At 40.7% G+C, this 21727-nt stretch overlaps 1 protein-coding gene across 1 annotated transcript in view; it reads left to right on the top strand.

The window, feature by feature from the left end:
• The first annotated feature begins 6197 nt into the window (after positions 1-6197).
• Positions 6198-21727, top strand: part of LOC138625015 (E3 SUMO-protein ligase PIAS1-like) — a 54466-nt gene continuing 38936 nt past the window's right edge. Inside the window, exon 1 of the mRNA XM_069705666.1 lies at positions 6198-6240. Within this exon, the coding sequence (XP_069561767.1) occupies positions 6217-6240 (24 nt within the window). The 5' untranslated portion in view covers positions 6198-6216. The remainder of the gene's footprint in view (positions 6241-21727) is intronic.

Raw genomic sequence — 21727 nt, 5'->3', positions numbered from 1 at the left:
ACGAGCTATTTATAGAGATCATGTACAGTTTTAACACAAATCATTTTCTCTGTTTCAGGGTTTTTTTTTTCTGTCATGACATGCGTCTGAGAGTCACAACAGACAAAAACGAAAACCTGTCATGTGATGGTCTTTTTATAAGAAGACTGAAACACATGTAAACTGTCACTTACACCAATGGTTTCATTTTCTCTCATTTGCTGAATTTGGTTTGTGATTTTAAAATAAAACCCACAAAGAGCAGATTTAAAAGAAACAAATCCTGGTTTCTGACACATTTTACCTATAATTTTCCCATTTATGTATGTACCCATGTCAATATGAATAAAATGTGAAAGCCACTCTCTCTGCTGACCTTTTGGTTTCTTTCATCGACGCGAGCCTGACACCTGCTGGCCTCCGCGCAGAACAACGCCTCCTCACATAGATCATATTTCCTCTTATTGTATTTGAGTTCAACATGATCTCTTTCATTAGGCGGCCACATCAGTGCATGACGCGTCCAGTCAACTTACAATGTTTGACGTGGAGTCGGGGGAGCAGGCTGATCTAAGAGTGAAATCTAATTCTTCTGATGGGAGGACTAATAGATATTGATTACACGGCTCTGGCTCCCTGGATGCTTCATACTGAGACAGATACTCACATAATGTCACTGACACACGATGAATGTTAATTTTCTCTGAATGTAATTGCCCTCCGTGGCAAAGTTCATTCCCACTGAATGCTAACAAGGCCTGCACAGCTCGACACAACTGAACTACAGTGGACATGATTGGCTGCTTCTCTCTATCTTCATTTAGCTGTTTGATACTTCATAAAACCTGATGAGGGCTGAAAGGTGGTGACAAGCATGGATGGATTATGTGACAATGAGACCCTCGATGCAAAACAACTACAAATGACACAGTTGCATACATGGTTTTTTTTTTCTTCCCTTTTTGTAATTGTTTTGTGTCTCTTTGTACTAATTTTGCATTTCTTTGTGATTCATTTATGTCTTTATCATCATATTGCATCTTTTTGAGGTTATTTTGCATCTTTTTGTGGTTTTTCAGTGTCTGTCTGTGGTTATTTTGTGTCTCCGTGCAGTAACTTTGCATCTTTTTGCTGTTGGTTTGCATCTCCTTTGTTGCTGTCCATCTCTTTGTGGTTGTTTTGTGTCTCTTTGTCATCATACTGCATTTTTTGTGATTGTTTTGCACCTTTTTCTGGTTATTTAGCATCTTTTTGTGGTTGTTTTGTGTCTCCTTGCAGTCATTTTGTATCTCTTTGCTATTGGTTTGCATCTCTGTAGTCACTGTCCATCTCTTTGTGGTCATTTTGTGGTTTTTTTTTTATAAAGTTTTGCACCTTTCTTGTGTTGTTTTGTGTCTCTTTGTCATCATACTGCATTTTTTTTGTGGTTATTTTGTGTCTCTTTGTGGTCGTTTTCATTTTTTGGGGGGAAGTTTTGCATCTCATTTTTTTTTTTGCTGTTTTGTGTCTTTTTGGGGACCCTGTAGCCACCTGACCTCTTGGACTTGTGTCCAGTTGTCCCGTTCAGTAATCCATCCATGGTGATATGTGGAAAAAAATGCCTCATTATTCGAGTGATTTTGGTCTGTTGTGAGTTTAAAGACAAAAAGCCTGGATGCTGCTGGCTTCTGTGATGATAAATTATTTCATGATGATTTCATAATGCAACTTAAAAATGTGTAGCCACACTTATGTGGCTTATTAAAAATGTGTCGCGTTCCCATGCTGCTGCACACACTGGTGCCTGTTGTGTGTATGACACATAAGTAATAAACTGCATGAAAAAATACACAATTTACACATTACCACAACAACTTAATTGTATATATTTATATTACCTGCTGAACCTGTAAGTTTATGTAAGAGAAAAAATAAGAATAAAATTAATAAGCAATAAAATGATGATAAAATGATTTATATGCACAAATATAGACAAGAAAATATGTAAATTAAAAAGAAAGTGATTTTTAAACAGTGCAGTATGTTCTCCTCTCTCACATACAATGATCCACTTTTTGGAAAACGTTGCTTGTCAACAGGCAGGACTGCGATAGGACAGAAGTCGATGTTTGTATGACGTTTGCCTCAATATGATAAAGTACTTTTTTTTTTTTTTTTATTGTTGCAGGTTTAATTTGGTGAAATAGCCAACGGTGGACAAAATACATGTAAATACAAGTGAAAAAAAACGTCCTGAAAATATCACAAGTAAACACTTTTTATGTCGAATAGCTGCCCTGTGTGATATTTAACTAAAATTGCTGGATCATTAATATAGATGCATTCACTTGTCAGTGTCGCAGCTGCTCCTTTATATTGATTGAGTAATTCAATCTATAAAAGTTCATCCAGTTTTATAAACTGATCATAATCTTTATAATTATAAAAGTAACTTTTCCTGTAAAATAAAGAGGAGGAAAAAAGTACCACATTCATATATTTTGAAATGTAATATATGATACATAACACGGGTAGTACCATAATTAAAATAAGAGTACTCCTAATTACTTTGTATCACTGGGGTCACCCATAAATCTTTATTTTTTTATGTATATTGTAAATTGATAAACCGATATCATCCATCCACATCCAAATCCATCTGCTATCAAACGTTTTAAAAGAAGAACAATATTTAATCCTCCTGTTGGACAATTGTCTCCCAGTATTTGCAGTCTGCCTTGGTGATTAATTATTTGCTTGTATAAACATGTGGTCAGTGGACACCTGTCCCATCACTGGCTGTCAACAATACAACAGATGGCAGCGATACATAATGATATAATGAAACCTCTGTGATTCTCTTCTGTATGAAACAAGCAGCAGAACTAGTTTGTCAATAGATTCTTTGTGTGAACCTCGAGGGAACGAGCATTTTCTGATAATGGATTTGGGCACAAAGCTTAATGTGTTTGGTGTAATAATGATTTTTTTTTTTATAGAAATATAAAACCATTATATGAAGCAGCATTGCTTAAGAACAAATAGACTACAGAGGAAAATCACTGACGAGGATGTGGAGGATAAACTCATCTTCATTTGAAGTGATAGGGCGCCACCTACTGACTTTATCTGCACTACACCTTTTAATCCGACCACTGAAAACTGATGTATAGAGATTAAAGTGTAATCAAATGAATATGAACATTAGCATGTTTTACATTTTCATTTTCAGATTTTAGTAATTCAGTTAAAGCCTTAATTCTGTTTTCTGGTTTAGTGAACTCTCCATACTCCAAAAAAATTTCCCCTCGGGGATTAATAAAGTATATACCTACCTACCATACTTCTGGTGAGAAAAATGTTGAATCCAAAAATGTTTCTCTGGCAGTCAAATTAAAATATGTTGAATCCAAAAATGTGGCATTTTATCCCACCGTTTCACTGTTTTAGTGCTCTAATTGTAAAATGCAAGGCTGAAATGTATAGAAACAATTTACGAGGGACACGACGCTTGGTTTGTTTTGCATTCTCATTTTTTGTATCGTACATATACTTTACAAAAAAAGGTTTTCATCAAAAGTATTGCTGTTCAAATCTTATAAAAGGGTACGCAACCGAAGAACACATTGACAGTGCTTCATTTTATCCCACTGAAGGGAATGTGCACTTTAGCAATTAAAAAAAAGTTGGCCAAGGTAAGAGACAGATTAATCAAAGATCAGATAAAATCATGCAGCACAGGTTGACATTCAGTCCTGAATACGATTCACTTTCCAAAAGCTTTTCCAACCTTCGGGAAGCTCCTTCCTCAGCCACAAAAGAAAGCATGCAGCTAGTGGTCTTCTCCATCATAACTAAACTGACCTGGATGTGTCAAACACAGGATGAGTTACCAAGGAAAAGATCAGTCAAAATGTAGCCACTACTCTGTTTACCCACTGCTGTAGCAGAGGAAGTATTTAGATACTTCACTGTGAGTAGAAGTACTTCAATGTTTACTCTATGTACCCTCCATTCAAAATGTCACTTAACCCTCGTGTTGTCCTCGGGTCAAAATGACCCGCACCAGTGTTCAACCAAGTTCCATTTTATTTCTATATTTTTATATTTGTTGGGATCATTGGTCATCGTTCTTTAAAGAAACCCTCACAGCCTCCTTGTCACCAATGATCCCAAAAAATATGAAAATAAAATAGAACTTGGTTGAACACAGCTGCGGGTCATTTTGACCCAAGGACAACACGAGGGTTAATAAAAGCATTATTTAGAAAAATGTACTGAAAGTATTGCAAGTAAAAGTGAGCCCTCTCGATTTCATGTCATTTTAAATTATTGACTCATTACGACTGATGAATTTAGATATGAGCAGTATTTTATTGTTCTAACTTGGTTTAATGAATAGTTATGAATCATATTTTATAACGGGATCATTCAAATTGTGCAACCATAGTTCATTCACACAGGTGTTTTCACTTAAGTTGTCTAACGCTGCGCCTGACCGACATGCTGCTCATCTTTCTGTTGTTCCTGCTGGATGCAAAAACTGATCCGGTTATTGCTCACAAGTGCGTAGAGGATGGTGAGTAATCAGATACACCTAAAACAATTGAAGTCTTATAATCCTGTAATAAATCCAGCCTCCGTGAAGGTTGTAATGTTGTGAATATTTGAACTGTTTTTAAGAAGTGATGAATTTATGGTCATTCTGGAGGCTGCAGCTTGTGGTGTTATTGAAGTGTGCTACATTATACGGGAAGAGGTTTCTGTTATATTTCGCCTACCCTCGCTCCTGTATGTGGACAAAATAATGGAAACACTTGCCAGTAATGTACAGTTCAATACCACCAAAAACTGCAGGTTTTATTTGATTCTCGAAGACATGAAGGTTGGATTTATTGCAGGACTGTTGTATTAGACTGATTAATATTAGCTAGGCCTAATAAACTGACTACCGATTGTACTAATACCTGGATCAGATTCCTTCAGGTTTTCATGCAGTTTTTACGAGCTCAGCAAAAAATTCAGCTCGTGCACACTAACAAAATCAGACTTTTTGATAGAATTATCCTGAAAATCTTTAACCCTCGAGTTGTCGTTGGGTCAAAATGACCCGCAGCTGTGTTCAACCAAGTTCTATTTTATTTTCATATTTTTTGGGATCATTGGTGACAAGGAGGCTGTGAGGGTTTCTTTAAAGAATGATGACCAATGATCCCCAAAAAATATTAAAATATAGAAATAAAATAGAACTCGGTTGAACACAGCTGCGGGTCATTTTGACCCGAGGACAACACGAGGGTTAACTTTCAAAAATGTCTCTCTCTTCTGACAGCTTCTTTATGAAAATGAAGTAAAATTACAAATGAGAGCCAGGTTGTATTTGTATGATAGGGTCAACTCTTAAATCTGATTCATCAAGACAAAGTGGAACTAGACAGGTCAAAGGTCAGAGTGCAAGTACAGCAGCTTTTGAAAAGTTCATAAAAATGTTCATTTTGTGTGAAAATAATTCATCTTTGGGAATGATTAATGTTAGGAATTGACAAAAATCAAGTCGTGGTCATACAAAGTACGAATCTATAAACAGGGCTCACGGGATAGGAAATCAGCTAGTTTTGAATTTTCATTTTGATGTGAGACATTCGATGAGGTACGTCAGAAAAATCCTGAAATCAGGAGAATTTAGTACCACATTGTTAAGTACAGACAATAACGATGGACTGTTTGTTTGCACCCCTGATAAATACCAAAACTAAGAAAAAAAAAGTGATGTAACATCCCATTAAATAATAAAATGCAAATTATTGACTAAAACAACTTTTTTTATATATATATGTTATGCTGCATTTTTAGGTCAGAAGAAGTTTGGTATTTTTTTTATTTTAATTTTAATTGAAGTCAAAATTTTTACTTTTACGAGTTTGATAATCTCATTAAAAGGTCCATAAAATGAAGCTCAGTTATTGAAATTATATTGTATTGTATTTTAAAGTAAATTAATTCTATTCTATTCTATTCTATTCTATTCTATTCTATTCTATTCTATTCTATTCTATTCTATTCTATTCTATTCTATTCTATTCTATTCTATTCTATTCTATTCTATTCTATTCCACAACGTTCGACGCTGCCGTTTTTCCTCCCGTCGCTCGTGTTCCTGAACGCACCGTTTGTCGCTGTGTGCGCGCGTTCACGCGGCGCTCTGCGCGTCCCAATCATGTGACAACACCTCAGCACGCCTGCGCAAAAAAATAGAAGATGGCGGAGAGTGCGGAACTGAAGGTAAGGCGCAGCCTGAAATCATTATAAATTTACTCGGTTCCAAAGCGTTTGATTGTCGAGTCCCTCCAGTCGTTGAGCGACTTAAACCTCGGGGGGGGGCCGCGATCTTGTCGGATTTGGTGTTTTGCGCCCAAAACGCACCCGCGACTTGATTGAATCCGCGAGCGCCAAAGCTTCGCACCAGCGTGTTTATGTTGATATCGAGACGCGCTGGTTCGGGCTGAAGCGGACCGTTTTCTGGAGCTCCTGCAGGGCGGCATTCACTTCAAACCCGTCCTCCGTGTCTTGTTTTCACACCCGGACTCTTCCTCCGTGGGTTGACAAGCTGTCTCTTGCGCGTCTTCTTGAAGGATTCTTTTTCAGGGAAAATTGAGTTTTTTTTTTTTTTTTTTAATTTTAATTTTAATTTTTTTTTATTTTTCACGGTTTGAACGTGACGGCGGCGTCACGCTGTCGGTTTCATGTTTGAAAACACGCCACATGGGCAGATTATTTATGACTATAAACTTGATATCGATGCCGCGCATCGTTGTCCCAGCAAGAGTCTGTCCGCAGGTGAAGTGACGTTACCCGGTCCGGTGGGGGGGTGGGGTGGGGGTGGGGGTGGGGGTGGGATGGGGGGTCCGGGGGAGAGAGACACCTGTGACTCCCGTTACCTGTTGATACGGTATAACGGACCGCTCCTTGTAACGGTGCACCGGCGGCTGCTTCAGGCTGTCGGTCCCCGTGAACATCAGCAGCCGTCAGGGTGAATGCACCTGAATGCACCTGCTTCTCTGGGTCTGTTTGACTGCTGTGGTTTGATTTTTTTATTTATTTATTTTTTTAGCTTTGTGGAGCACAGTTGGGAGCCTATCTAGCAGTTATTGATCAGAGTCTCGGGGCTATTTTTAGCCTCCTCCTCCTCCTCCTCCTCCCCCCACCCCCTTCCTCCTCATCCAGCGTGCTCCCACTGGCTGTCCGGGATCTACGGATCTATACCTGCTCCTTTGTGCCAGCTGCTGTGCTCACAGTGAATTGAGCAGGTTTGCAGCTGCAGGTTTGCAGCTACACCCTCTGCATCTGGTCACAAGCCAAATGTGGTCTTAGTGTGAAGCTCTCTCTCTCTCTCCCCCCCCCCAGTTTCTGTTTATAATTAGCTTTTTTTTTTTTTTTTTTCTCCCCCTGTGCAGTTCTTTGTGGGCAACTTCTCAAACTCGTGCTTTGCTTTTTCTTATTTTCACAGTCTTGTGTTTTCTACTTGGAGGTAGGCTTTAGTATCAGGAGGGTTATTTTCATTGTCAGAACAAATTGTTGTAGCCAGTAAAAAGTCGGAAATCCAAATCATCGACAAATCTGCTTGTTTTATCTAAAAGCTCACAAGGTTTCCAGTTTACTCCCACATCGAACGCTGAAAGCATTAAATCCTTTAAAACGGAGAAGCTGGAACTCTTCACATTTCTTCTTGGCTGAAACGATGAATTGATTATTGAAATAGCTGCCAATTGATTTCCTGTCAGTCAATGAATTGACTACGGTTGGTTGAATATTCTCACTGCAGGTCACACAAATATGCTTTCGAGCTCCAGCAAAGTGCGTTGGACATTTATCCCTGTTTTTTAATAGAATAATATATTAGATAATAGATCATGAATGTGAGATTTGTAGGATGATGCACCTGTTAAATGAAAGATGGAGGAGGTTTCTTGTCTAGACTGGTGTTGACTGAGCGGTAATGATAAAGTGCTGATGATGCTTCACATACCTCAAGTTTTATAGATGCATATTTTTTTTTTATATTTCAATGATATATTGGTCGCAGCATCATACAACAGTAGAAGGTGCAGGATGTGACGAAGTGGCCTCAGGGCTTCGTGTCGAATCCAAAAGAAGTGAAGTGTACATTTAATAATTGTCATCTATCACCTATGAATTCCCGAGGACCAGAAAAGCAGCAAACGGACTGACAGAGGAAATTTAACTCAAATTTCAACACCTGGAAAAGCTGTGAGGCAGAAAAGACTCTGAATGTTGTTGCTTGTTGACTTGGTGTGATTACTTTTTTCTTTTTTTTTTTTTTTGGGGGGGGGGGGGTCATAGTTTTTGAAGAGTACTCTTTCTTTTTGTCCCAAATGAGAGTATTCGTTAGATCTCTGCTCAAGTGTTAGATCTACAAAAGAAGGCAGTGAATCTGTTTGAAATGCTGGTGTGGACTTTTTCTTCTCAGAGGAATTGATGGTTTGACTGCAGCGTTTCTGGGATCAATATGACTCCCGTGAATTGAAAGAGTTCAACTTAAAATTGAACACCAAAAAAAAAAAATTTAGTCAGTGCACTGTTCAATAAGAAAACAGAGTCTGCAACCAAAAGATTAGGCAATATTTGGATTTACAAAGAGACTCCGAACTGGGGCTCAATATCGTTAAAAGGTTTTCGTTAACAACTGCCTAATGAAACTTTTTTTTTTTATTACCAATTTTATAAAATCCATTTTAGGAAAAAGAAAATTACAGTACAATATAAATCTTTAGTTTTCATGCATTTTTGAGGGGGAGAGTGTAACCCAGCTCATTTTATACAACTACAATTTACAGATGTTCCTCTAAACACCTCACAAGCAGACTGTCAATAGATGCTGCGGTTTACAGATGTTCCCAAGACACTTCACATTATGCCACAATTGATTGTCGTTCCCTGAACGTCTCGCATGATAACAAGCCAGATGTTTTTTTTTTTGTCTTTTTATTTTTGTATTCTTTGTATTTGTTTGTTGTTTAGCCACAGATAGAAGTCACGTGCAAATTCTCCGGTTTATGAGGCACAAATGATGGTGACTTCACAACAGATGTATCGACGTTTTAAGTGTGAAAATCGAAGGACACCTTATATTGACTGAACGCAGTCTCGATGCTGCTGAAGAGAAAGTGAACACACTCAAAACCGTGACGAAGACATCAGACGACACATTACAACGTACTGATTAGGGTGTAAAAATAGAGTCAGCTCACAGTTTGGGTTGATTCACTGTACACCCACGATAGTTTTGACGCAACTTGAAAATAAGACCAAAGTCTTACCAATTTTATCTTTCTTTTTTCCTTTCAAGCTGAAGCTTCTGTTCATGTTTACCATGTCACATTTTTTTAAATTTATTTGCTGAAAAAAATGAAAGCCTCGAAAAAGAAAACAAAGCAGCAGACGCGTATCTATATCGGATTAAATTGAAGAATAAATCCTGTCTGGATGAGAACTTTGTCACTTACAGAGCAAATGTCTGAAGCTGGTTCAGTTCAGCTCACTGCAAACCCCAGTTTAAACCTTCACTCAGACTATTTTTAGAGTCCCGGATTAGGACAAGGGCACGTTTTAAGACTATAAGCTTGTCATCGTTTTCATGCAGCACGCTGACACACTTGTCAGTGTTGATGACTAATGTGTAATTATGCTTTGTTTCGTTTTAACGTATGTAAGCAGAAATGTTGACTTTTCAGTAGGTCTTGAGGCTGTGATGCATTGAGCCAAGATGCATTTGCACACCAGTAAAACTGATCTATCAACGAGAGATTAATGATAATAAAAAACAAACATGTTTATGTTCAGAATTATTCCAAATTATTTATCCCCCCACTCCTCTCTCTCCCTTTTTTTTTAATATGTGGATATACTCTTTGGGACGTAAAATGATTAAATGAATAAATCAGCCGCAGTAACTCCGGTATATCATCATTTTACTGCTGTTTTACACCTGAAATAAATATGTGCGTTATTTTAATGAAGGAATGTGTCTCTGCTGCACCATGCGGTGATTCGTTCGGTGCATCAGCACCGAACTGGCTGTGATGTCGTGCTCTCGGCTGCTCGTGCTGCAGCTTCTCGGGGTTCAAACACACGGCAGTGAGAAAATTCATGAAAGGGGAAGACGCATGGTAACATTTACTGTTATCGACTGATCTATTTATTTATTTATAGATTCAAAGATCTTCTATTAACTGTCAAGGAAATAGTGTTTCTCCAAAAACGCAGAGATTCAGTTCACCCATAAGAAGCAAAGAAAAGCAGCAGAGTTTCGCATAAGAGGGGCTGAAACCAGAAGACGATCGGTATCTTTGTGAAAAATGATTGGAGTTTTTAATTTATCATCCGATGAGTTGCTGATTAACTTCCTGTTAATGAATTCGTAGATTCAGCTGTATTACACGATAGTTTTTGACCTGTCTGCTTTATTGCTTTCGTCTAAAAAAAAAATATCAGAAAATAGTGAAGAAACACCTCCGCTGTGTCCTCAATCTCAAGGTGACTTCTTCAAGCTCCCGCTGTTATCTGATGAACTGTTCAAAAAATACTCCAGAAAGAAGAAACGCACAACACGTCTGGAAGTTTTACTTGTAAACCGATCATTTCACCTCATATTTCAGCCAAAACATCACGACCAGTCACTTTTATTAATCATCTAAATATTGCACGCTAAGGTTTCTTATATGCACGTGGAGAACGTGTTGGATGTGTGAGAAGTTGGCAGCTGAGCAACTTAATAAATACCTGATCGTAATAATCAGACGACTTTAAACGGATGCTGACGTCTTGGGGTCGGATACGACGGGCGAGGCCTCCGAATGACCGACGGCATTTTAGGCGCGGGTGGTCATGCTGTTCTGGCTCATGATTGTATAGTACACTTTTTTTTTTTTTTTTCAGGAAATCGCAATCAATTCATGCAAATTCAAACAGCCTCCACAATATTTTTGGGGACTTGCAATTTGCAAAGTTCTTACGATTTTGACACGTAAGCTTTCTCAATAGAAGCTCAGCTGATGACATTGTGGTAGACGCAAAAATAACTCTGCGTTTACCGTCAGCAGGCCCCCCCCCATCACCAAAACGAACCCCCTCGACGGTAAACCAAAGAAAACAGCAAAAACGGGAAGTAGTGGTGGTTTATGGGAAATTCTGTCTTCTCAAGAGAAGCAGGCTAGCAAGATAACCCCCATGGGTCGGTCTCATTATACAAAATGACGTGTGTTTTATACATCCTTCCAGTTGTGGATTGCACTTTGTTTCTGTGTATACAGCACGTGTTGATTTATTATTATTTTAAAAATGATTTATTTCAGAGGATGCAGCCTATTCTTAATGAGTCACAGACGGTCTGTTTTGTAAGGCTAAGTCGCTTTTAATTGCTCAGGAATGATTTTGTTTTCAGGTTCAGAGAACAAAAAAGAAAAAAGAAAAAGATGAGAACTAAAATATTGCCGGCTGTTTCTGTGATGCTTACTTTGCTCATTGTCATAGGAAGTGATAGCATGTGACTCTTTCTTCATTAGGTAGTCGCTAAAAAGAAAATCACGATGTTTTTTTTTTTTTTCTTCTTGTCAACGTCTCGCAAAAACAATCACATAAAACTTCGCCGATTGAATTCAAGTTTTGAGAGCAGCCGGCGCCAAAACCAAATGAAGCAGTTTGGCGTAAAAACCTCCCTGAAATCACGGCGGCGCCGATATTGGTTCGCAGAGCTGCGTGTTTTGTTCAAGGTTCCCTTAGGCTGTGTATTATTATACTTTATACCGTGAATTGGTGCATAAAGCTGTGTTGCAGTCATCGCCGGCAAAATCTGTGCTCGTGAAAGCCTCTGATGTTGCCAAGCCCCCCAAATGCGTCCTGTTGCATCGCATTTTGTTTTCGCAGGAGCCCCAATCCGCCTCGGCTTCTTTGAACTGTCTTCTCTCTTCTCCGGAGCCGCTGCAGCAGAAACCTGGCAATACAAATAACTGTCTGTGCGCTGGCGGCTTATAGGTGGAGACAGTCTATTTGTAGAGCCTGTGGCTAGGTTAATCCCTAATGATATAGGCCCTCTCCCTGCTCCCTTACATCCTTTCAACACCTGCCTATTTCTCTTATTGTCATTGTCATTATCGCGTCGGCTAATTTTCAGTCTAAAGAGAAGCAGACGCTCACGTGGGAACTGACGAAAGTGGATGATGGGCGTTCTCACATGCTGGTGTGTTTGCAGTTGTGGTGTTCAGGTGTCGATCTGTTCTCGCGCTCGCCCTTAAGAGTTCGATATGGAGCTTTTCAAAGCACCATCCGAGACGTGAAAGCTCCCGGAAAGGTAGAAATCTTGCCAGAGTTGAGATGCGCGGCGGCGCAGAGCAGATGGCGTGAAGTCCAAAATGCGAAACATGATACAGATGTTGCACGTCCTGTGTGTTGCAGAGACGTCAGAGGTGTTTAGTGTTGAACCAGCTGGAACAAACTGTTGTAGAAGATTTATTGGCCTTTTCCCTGTTCTCAATATTCAGTGAAGTTTACCAGGTCAGCTGCCAGATAGAGATAACAAACATGCTCTGTCACATCAGGGGACTTGATATATGTTCTGCATGTTCAAAGCCGCAGTCAGACTCTATTATTGTCTGATATTTTGCCCCGTGAGAGCACACGTCGTCCGCGGCCATTGACTTTTGTTTGGTTTCTCCGGAGACGGAGCTTTTCTTAACTCCTGTGGTGATTTTGTTACCCGGTCCTGTTGCCGTGGAAACATGTCACATTTGAGATGGACATGGGTAGGCAGCAGTTTGGAGTTCAATTGTGCTTTTCCAACTGGAAGAGGGAGACGTGCATTTCAGTCGCTGGCCACCCTCCTGGCAGGTTTTTGAATATCAGAGATTTAGGTGTGAATTAAGAGCGAAACATGAATAAGAAATGTCTTGTGGAAAGCCAGCCATCACAGAATATTTCTTTATCCTGCTGCAGGCTTTTGGAGTTGGGACGTGTTTGTTGGATTCGCCTCAAAGTTAATAAATCTCTCTACCCGCAGCTTTGTTCAATTATTGTGCAGAGTTTGTTACACTCTCACTTTTGTAATTTGTGACTCATAATTCACTTCTGTCCTGCTGCAGCGTGGCGTACATTTTTGTGCATAATATTCATCAGGGCTGGCCGGTATTCTCCAATCTATCCGGAGTCTAAATTGTATCTTGGTGCAGTATGTTAGACGTCATAACGCTTGATAGCACCTAAACTTTAGGTAACCCAAATAGAAACAATAATTTAGAAAAGATTTGGGATACCTTCCTGCATACATTTGCAAGTTAATTAGGAAGAAGGTTTTTCCTGAAACTTCTGCCGTCACATAGAAAATTCCTGTTTATAGTTTCTGCAACACAGGACGGAAACATATTTTAATTTACGTTGATAATTAATGCCTAACTGATGATGGTTAATGATATTTTGGTGTGTGTGACCAGACATTGATTATTGCATTATGCTGAGTGTGACTATAGAGTAAAATATCGACATTTAAGATGTTGTATTTCTTGTGTGTATTCAAGGGTGTTTGTCCGGATGTCGCAGCCTTTATAAAAGGAAACAAGAAGTATTCAAGGAAAGTGCACAGAACAATCACGTCCCACCTTTAGATGTCACGATTACGACATTATCTTGAGTATTTGATCTAGCCCCAATCATTTGCACATAATCCTGAGATTCTTTCAATTCAATTTTCTTTACTTGGCGTCAAATCACAGCACAAGTTGGTCCGAGGCACTTAACACCGTAAAGTCCTTACAACAGAACTTTACAACATTATAGAGAGAAACCCAACAAATCAACAATTGTCACGAGTTCGTCTGCACAAAAACAGCAGAATGAAACGAACACGGATGTCATATTTCCATCACTATTTTAACGTGATTTTCCACAGTTCGAGCTTTGACTGACACCCTTTTAATGTGATTATCTTGTTGTGCCACCTTTTTCTACAATGCTTTAATGGTGCATGATTTAGTGCAACCAGCTGTTTATCTCGAGGCACTTACCTTCGAGCGTTCTGCAGGCAGCATTTTGAGGAGCATCTATTGACATGAATATCATGGATTTAGTTAGAAAGCCAAACAGCACAGTCAATAAATGTCTTCATTAGGTCAATTTAATAAAAAATTTGAATAAAATGTTGTCATTAAGTCATTAACTTAAAAGAAGCCCTGCGGGACTCGGCACAAGCCCAGGTGTGTTCATCCTTTCCTGGAAAACCATTTCCTCTTGCATCTGCTGAATGTCAGTTCAGGACACTTGCGTCCTTCTGTCTCAGGTGTTGACGTGATCGCGGCGAGAGTGAAACCAACTGGTAAAGATGTTTGTGTTGTGTCGCGAGCAGCCAGCTTGATCGGTTAATGGCTAATAATAACAACGATCGCATGCCGTAGCCCCTCCGGTGACCTGTAACCTGAGGAAACGCTTCGCAAGACACCGATTCACCAAACAATCCTTTGGGATTTTCCGTGAGCAGAAAATCCCTCTGAACTTGTAAGAAAACAGATTCGTATGCTCTGATTGGAAGATTGAAGGAAGTGAAATTATTTTGATGATGGTGGTTCACTGCTCACCTGTGGAATCATAGCCCAGTGGTTTATTCTACATTCAGCACATATTCATGTCTGTTATGCACATTTCTGTGCAGTAATCAGCTCTGCGTGGCACCAGCAGCTCAAAACCATGACAAATGAAAACCCCAGTGTAATGTCTTGGAGCCCGTGCTAGCTTTATTACGCCTGTAATAATAATAGATTTCCTCAGATTGCTGTTTGATATTTTATTATTGATATTAGTTGATCAGTGAAAATGGAGACAAGAAGGGACACAAATGGGATAAAAACCATTTTATTCCTATCGTCCTTTGATTTGAAGTGTTATTATCGAGTGATTAGAGGTGCACGCATTTTCCAGCAGAGCTGATTGTAGCTGCCGGGTCATACATCCACAGTTATTTCTACTTAGGCTATTATGAAATGTGTGAAATTTCACACTGTTGTGATAAAGTGGCTCAACATGAGGTATATCTCGAGAGGTAAGTGTAATTATTGGCAGGTAGGCAGAACTTGACATAACACTGGACCTGTATCCAGCACCATTACATTTTTGTTTTTGAGTTTTCTTTTGTACCAAGTAAATGAGTGCACTAAACGTTAGTATTGAAAAAAAAAAAAAAAAAAAAAATTGTGATCTCGGTGAGAAGCCCTAAAAAAAAAAAATTGGGATTCTCATTTGGACCAGAATCGTGCAGCCATAGTTGACACTCAACTACCAAGTAACATTAAAACCAAAATAAAATAGAGAAAGAGCATAAATGACAGTTCGTGTACAACTGCCACTTAATGTTGACTCTTGTCAGATGTCCATTTCTTTGCAGTTCTAAGTATTCTCCCAAATCTACCATCATGATGAAAGTCTTATTACTGTCAATCAGTATTGCCTCAGAGGCAAAGTATTTCCAGAAATGACTTTTACACTTTTCAGTAGATCTGGCAGAGACAGATCAGCTCTGCAGCAGCCCGCCGAAAAACGTGTTAACTTGCGTATTGGGCTTTTTGTGAGATGCCAAACCATCAAGTAAGGATAAATGGATTAAATTAAATATTAAGTTCATATTCATTTTATGTGCTTGTTAAAGTGAGAGAAACAACAGGAATATGGAAATCAGGGATTGAAACGGCTTAAATTCAGAAGCAGATACAACCAAGTGTCAGATTTGACGAGTTTTAAGGATTTTAATTTTATCGTCGTGGGGGAAAGCTGCTAAACAGAGTCTGTATCTTCAGCATGTTTTATCCCCCTTATTATATTTCTCTTCAGAAATCTCTTTTTTCCGCACCGTATTGCACAACTTGCGGCACATTTTCGCCGCCGTGCAGCTGTTGCGAGGTATGAGGCGGAGCGGATTTTTGAATCGGGAGGCTTCATTCAGCGCGCCTCGGCCCGGTGCCCCCGTCGAGGCTTCCTTCCTTTCTCTGAATGGAGCCCAGGACCGGACCAAAGCAATGCATTTGCAGTCGTGAGGTGCAGCCCAACATCAGCGAGGCCACTCTGACCGTAGAAATGTGCCTGCGCTCCCGACTCGACCACCGGCGTGTTTGCTGCACAGCCTGCAGTCTGCTGCTACCGTTTCTACTATTCCTCTTCATCTTGTTGTCTGCCGACCCCTGCCAGCTCCGCAGGATTGGAAAGGGTGCAGCGTCGAGGGCGAGTGCGGCGCCTTCGTGTCTTTCGACTCGTCTTCATTTTCTCACCGTGGCGGTACAGAGAGATTTCTGGTGTCTCAGTGTCTTTGTCCTCGGCCTCAAAAAAGCTGCTTGTTCCTTCCTTCTTTCCTCAACAGTGGGGTGAGGTGGGTGATCATCAAACAGGCGTTTTGCTCCTGCTTAATTGCTGGTGCCACTTTGCCACCACGATTCTTCGTCAGAGCTTTTCCCGCCAGCTGTCTTTGTCCGCCTTCATGGCAACGAAACCGTGTCGTTTGGCCGCTACCAGCAGCATGTACCTGCACCGTTTTGGCGCCAGATCACAAACGCCTCTGTCATCACAACTTGTGCCATTTCAGCATCGAAGGGGCCCGGTTTCAGATTCACTATCTGCCCCGCGGCAAGCTGGGACGAGACCTCAGTAGTCTCAGGTGTGGTGGCACAGCATTTCACGTACTAATGATTAAAAGAGGAGTCATTCTGAACTCAGTCCAGCCGGGCGGCTTGTTGTGAACCTGCTCGGGGAAGGAGAAGTCTCGGCCATATTTTTTGTCCCAAATTCCGTCTTTTGTTTGATCCACAATGTGCACAGTGGTTTTGATACAACAGAGGCAGGAGGGAGAGAAAAACAACGGGCGGAGGTATTTCAGAGTTAAGCCTGAGTCAGAGAAGCTGGAAGGCTAAGAGGTGGGGGGATGGGAGGACAAAGAGGGGAGGAGGATGAGGAGGGAGCTGGCACTCAGTACAGAGCCCTCTAGCCGAGAGTGGGAGCTTTATATAATGGCCAGGTAGTGTGCCCCCTCTCCTCCCCGCCCTCCCTTCCCACTCCCCCCTCCTCCGCCCATCCGCCTACACAACCTCAACACACCCACACGCAAACACACACATCCTGCAGAACCTTTGCAGAAACTGCTTGGCACAACATTATTAGCCTCACCATCTCCCAGTCTCCAGGGACTCCAAAGAACTGCATTACTGTTCACCTCCTCAACACCGAGAGAAGTGCAGCACATCCCCCCCCCCCCTCTGCTAGCAAACATGTGGAGCTCAAAGAGAAACCAAGTCGGTTGGCTAAAGGTCCCGATTTAAGGGCCGGCGCCGCCTATGGAGAACACCGGTGGAGGTTTTGAGCCGGTCCGACGCCGTGACACGGGTTAAACCGACGCGGTCTGAACGGTTGGCGCTCACGAGCCGACGTTTGTTTGCGACTCCGGGTCGAACTCTGGTCGGACGCTGCCGGTCTCCGGAGAACAGAGCACCTTTGTTGGGGATGGAAATTTAATTTAATCATATTGACGTTTAGATATCATTTAATAAAATGTATACTGAGGACGGAGAGAGAAACAGAGTGGGCACACGAGCGCTTCAGTTTACTCTTCATTGATTTTTTTTTTTTCATGTGCACTTGTGATCAGCTCACCTGTTTGTAATGCAGACCAGCGAGACAAAGGCACGACGGAAAAGTTCAACATTTGTAGTCTTAAAGAACGCTCACAATAAAACCTCTAAATGGGGCTCTGTTATCGAAACCTTGACATTTTTGTTATACTTGTGAAAAAGCGTCCACACTGGCAGAGAATTTTGAAAACGAGTCCAAGCTTGCATCAAATCTGTTGATCAGTTTTTGATTGAAATAGAAACTTGGATTTTATCCCAGCAAAGCTTTTGAGCAGCAGCTTGTCTTGAGTCAGTAAAGAAAGAAGAAAAGGTTTTTCTATATAACATCTACCAGTTCTCTAATACAGGTATTGTTCTGCCCTAATCTGAGAGTATTTTAAATAATACCCATCTACACCGTACCACACTGTTGTTATTTGAAGGCCTAAAAGGGATGAATAATTTGGACATCTGCTACAGCTTAAACATGAGATCCTTGTCAGAAAGTGTTAGTTTGTACTCCGATGATGCTGATTGCGCTCCGCTTGCATTTTCTTACAGTGTGACCCTGTCCCACCACTGTGTCTGGTAATTGGTAGATTTCCTCATGGAGTTACAGTTGGAGGGTTTGTTTTAGGAAATTGATTGCAAATTGAGCCCTAAAAACCATCCACATGTTTCCCTCCACAGAGATGGATGTTTCAGTGCACCAAGAGGACTGCTGATGTTTTCCTGAAGGTTTAAAGCATAAAATCATCATATTGCTGAAGGCTGTAAGTTTGAGTCAGTATGAAGGCGTGGTCGGGAGACTTGTGTTTCACTGCATTACTTCTCAGTGTCGTCATGAATGGAGGAAAAATATTTAGGGTGTTCTGTGTCACATCAGGCAGTGTGAAAAAAAATAAAATAAAAAAAAGCCCCACAAAAAGCATCACCTAAATTTTTACTCCTATGCAGGCTATATTTGTTCCAGGCCTTTTCCATCTTGTAACCTATCTTTTCTTCAGCGTAAGTGGAGTCCATCATCGTTATCAACACTCAGCGTCAGACCCTCCAACACGGAGGTTAGAAGCTGCTCGGCTCTTCAGCTTCTTCGCAGATTTGTTCACACACACATGCAGAAAGTGTCATTGTGCACACGTCATAGGATAGTCATGTGGCTGGACGGTGCATATGAGATTTTACACACACACACACACACACACACACACACACACACACACACACACACACACACACACACACACACACACACACACACACACACACACACACACACACACACACACACACACACACACACGTGCGCGTCATACCTCTGTGGCATGCACGTCTTTGTGGCTTCCCTCTGCGTGTGTGTGCTCAATTGAACTGAAGTACTTTGCATGATAACTGAAATGTTTAGTGAAGGCTGCTTGTGTGTGTGTGTGTGTGTGTGTGGGGGGGGGGCGGGGGGGGCAAGGGTGTATTTGGTTAATTGTCCTGTTGGCACATGTTGTATTATCCCCTTTGTGAACGTGTGTATTTGCTGATTGTGTGATTAAATTTAAGATAAAACTACTGAAGACATAACGCGGGTGTAAATCTAAAAGTATTGACGGCTGAATTAGGTTTTGTTGAGGCGCCCCGCTTTGCTCATGCTCGTTCCCTGTCACTTTTATGACTTACTGCGACACTTGAATACAACAAAGTCTTTGTTAATGTTATTATTATTGAGCTCTGAAAAATAATACGTCAAAACATGAAACCATAAGTTTAAACACTGTAATTTCTTGAGGGTAATTTACACTTAATAACAGCAATAAACAACTGCACATATACAAGAAAAATATATTAAGATTGACAAGGAAAAAATAAGACTCAATTATTAAAGAAAAATGACTTTAAAACTAAAAGTCATAATTACCTGTAGACAGAATATATATCAAATACCTTCTTGTTACTTTAGGATTTCTGTTGCATGTTGTTTGTTTTGATATTTTCGAACAGGCATACAGTCTAGACCAAGACTGATTAGAACTGGACCAATTAGTCAATAAATTACTCAGTTGAACAATCAAATTAATCCGCATCAAAGTTATAGACTGGTTCAGTATTTTAATTGATTATTTGATTAAAAAAAAATTGGCAAAATGCACCCGTTCAAGCTTATCAAAAATACATATTTTCTTGTTTTCTTATGATTTCTGTGATATTAAACTTGATGTCGTTGAGTTTTGGACTGTTACTGATCATTCTTTGGGAAACTCTGATGGGATTTGTTTCACGATTTTCAGATTTTTTTTTTTTATAACAACAGATAAAGAGGAGAGATAATGAACAGACGGTTTCTAATGAAAATAAATGTTGCAACCCTCGTAACCCTCTTCCTGATACATAAGATCTGATTTGCTGATTATATTATAATTAGGGCTGCCCCGAATAAAGACTCTCTTTGTCGGCTAATAGTTATCCGTTCAAGCCGATCCGTTGGATTGTCTCTTGCCCGGCTTGTAGCTGCAGAGACACTCTCGTAACGTTGCATGAACTGTATCTGTATTTTTCTTTTCTCGGGCAGCGTACAACATTTGGAGAGCTGTTTTACTGAAACTCGAACTTATCTGCACACTTTATGGCTGATTTCAGAAACGTAATCACCGCTGCAACAACCCGGTGTCACGGCAAAATGTGAAATAGACATGCTGTTCCAGTACAGCAAAACCTTAGACGGCCACGCTTTGGTCTCTCTTGGCTTGACAGCTTCACGTTTTCCTGTAGTGGAGGAAAATAAAACCTTCTGCGTGCATACAGCCATGTGATGTACAGGAAAATAAAACTTTTAGAAAAAAAACACATGGTTAGTGTTAGGAAATCACCACATTGTTGGGGTTTGTGACCAAAAACATGGTTGGGGTTAGGAAACGAAAAACAGCTCAAGCTTGGATTTGAACCTCTCACTCCTGCATGGCAGTCTTTGATTCATGCCATCAGGTCGGCCCTCCTGCCTCCCGATGCCGCTGAAAAATGTCCTCTGTACTTCTTCACATCGTCCTCCGTTACTTTCATTTGCATGTAAGTTAAGTTTCACGCTTACAAAACTTGAAACTGTCACACCTAGAGATGCCGAAGCGTGGCTATTTCACGTTTTGCTGTCGTGGGCGAGTGTGTCTATTTCACGCTTTGCCGTGATACTGCAGCTACGTGCTGCTAATGTTCCTCTTCACATGTGAGAGTCGCTCACTTTCCAAATCGAAGGTCTGCTGGTCCGACGTCACCTGTTATCCACAACGCCGCCTTCATCAAAGGTTTTGTAAGTTATATATAACACCTCTCACGAGGTGCATCTTTTCTTTTACTCCTGCGACTAAACAACTAATCAACACTTGGTCGATTAAGACTTTTCTCATTGCCTAACGCATAGTGGACTACGTGGACACATATTTACTTAGCTGGTGGACAGTTTAGGCTGTTCAGTCATTTTTTTCAGATGAGGTAGAGTTTAAAACAAAACCCAGACAGACAGACATAACTACTGTCCCTAAAATAGAGAAATAAAAGATGAGCGGTGCTCTGGAAAATAAATCATAACACAAGGGAGAGTATGTGGAGCTGGTCACGTGCACTGATCAGGACTTTCTCAGAAAGTGGAGCTCGTTGCCAGCCGGTCTGCAGTTTTGGAGGCGGGTGTTTCTCCTGACAGATAAAACAGCCCATTCAGGGCAGCTCGGCCACCGGCCAGCTCCAACCTGTCTGTCCTCATCAAATGGGCCTCCGTGCTGCCTGTTTCCTTTCATTAGGGCTCCGCTGCAGCCGACCCTGCTAACAGGTGTGTTTACGGTGTAGGTGAGGGTCACTCGGTGTGTATGCGTGAGTGTGCGTCTTGAGAGAGAGAGAGAGAGAGAGAGAGAGAGAGACAAGACACCGAGCATGCAAGAGTTGGTTTGCATGTTGGGGTAAGTTGTGCACGTGTCGAGGTCTTTTAATAACATCTCTAATGATAAGCCTTTTTGTTTTGTTTTGTTTAGTGCTCTGACTGCCTTTTGAGTTAAGAAGTAGGATGTGTGTTATTTCAGGTGTCCAGGAAGTAAAATTCCAGCTAATTTTCTGCAGACAGTATTCGATCACAGACATCCGGGGCACTT

The sequence above is a fragment of the Brachyistius frenatus genome, unplaced genomic scaffold, assembly GCF_029030835.1.
Source record: "Brachyistius frenatus isolate BFR_SWC_R1_liver_20210118 unplaced genomic scaffold, ASM2903083v1 Contig_58, whole genome shotgun sequence".
NCBI classification, from domain to species: Eukaryota; Metazoa; Chordata; class Actinopteri; family Embiotocidae; genus Brachyistius; species Brachyistius frenatus.
The sequence above is the reverse complement of the archived record's forward strand: the minus strand, read 5'-3'. Positions and strand labels throughout refer to the sequence as shown.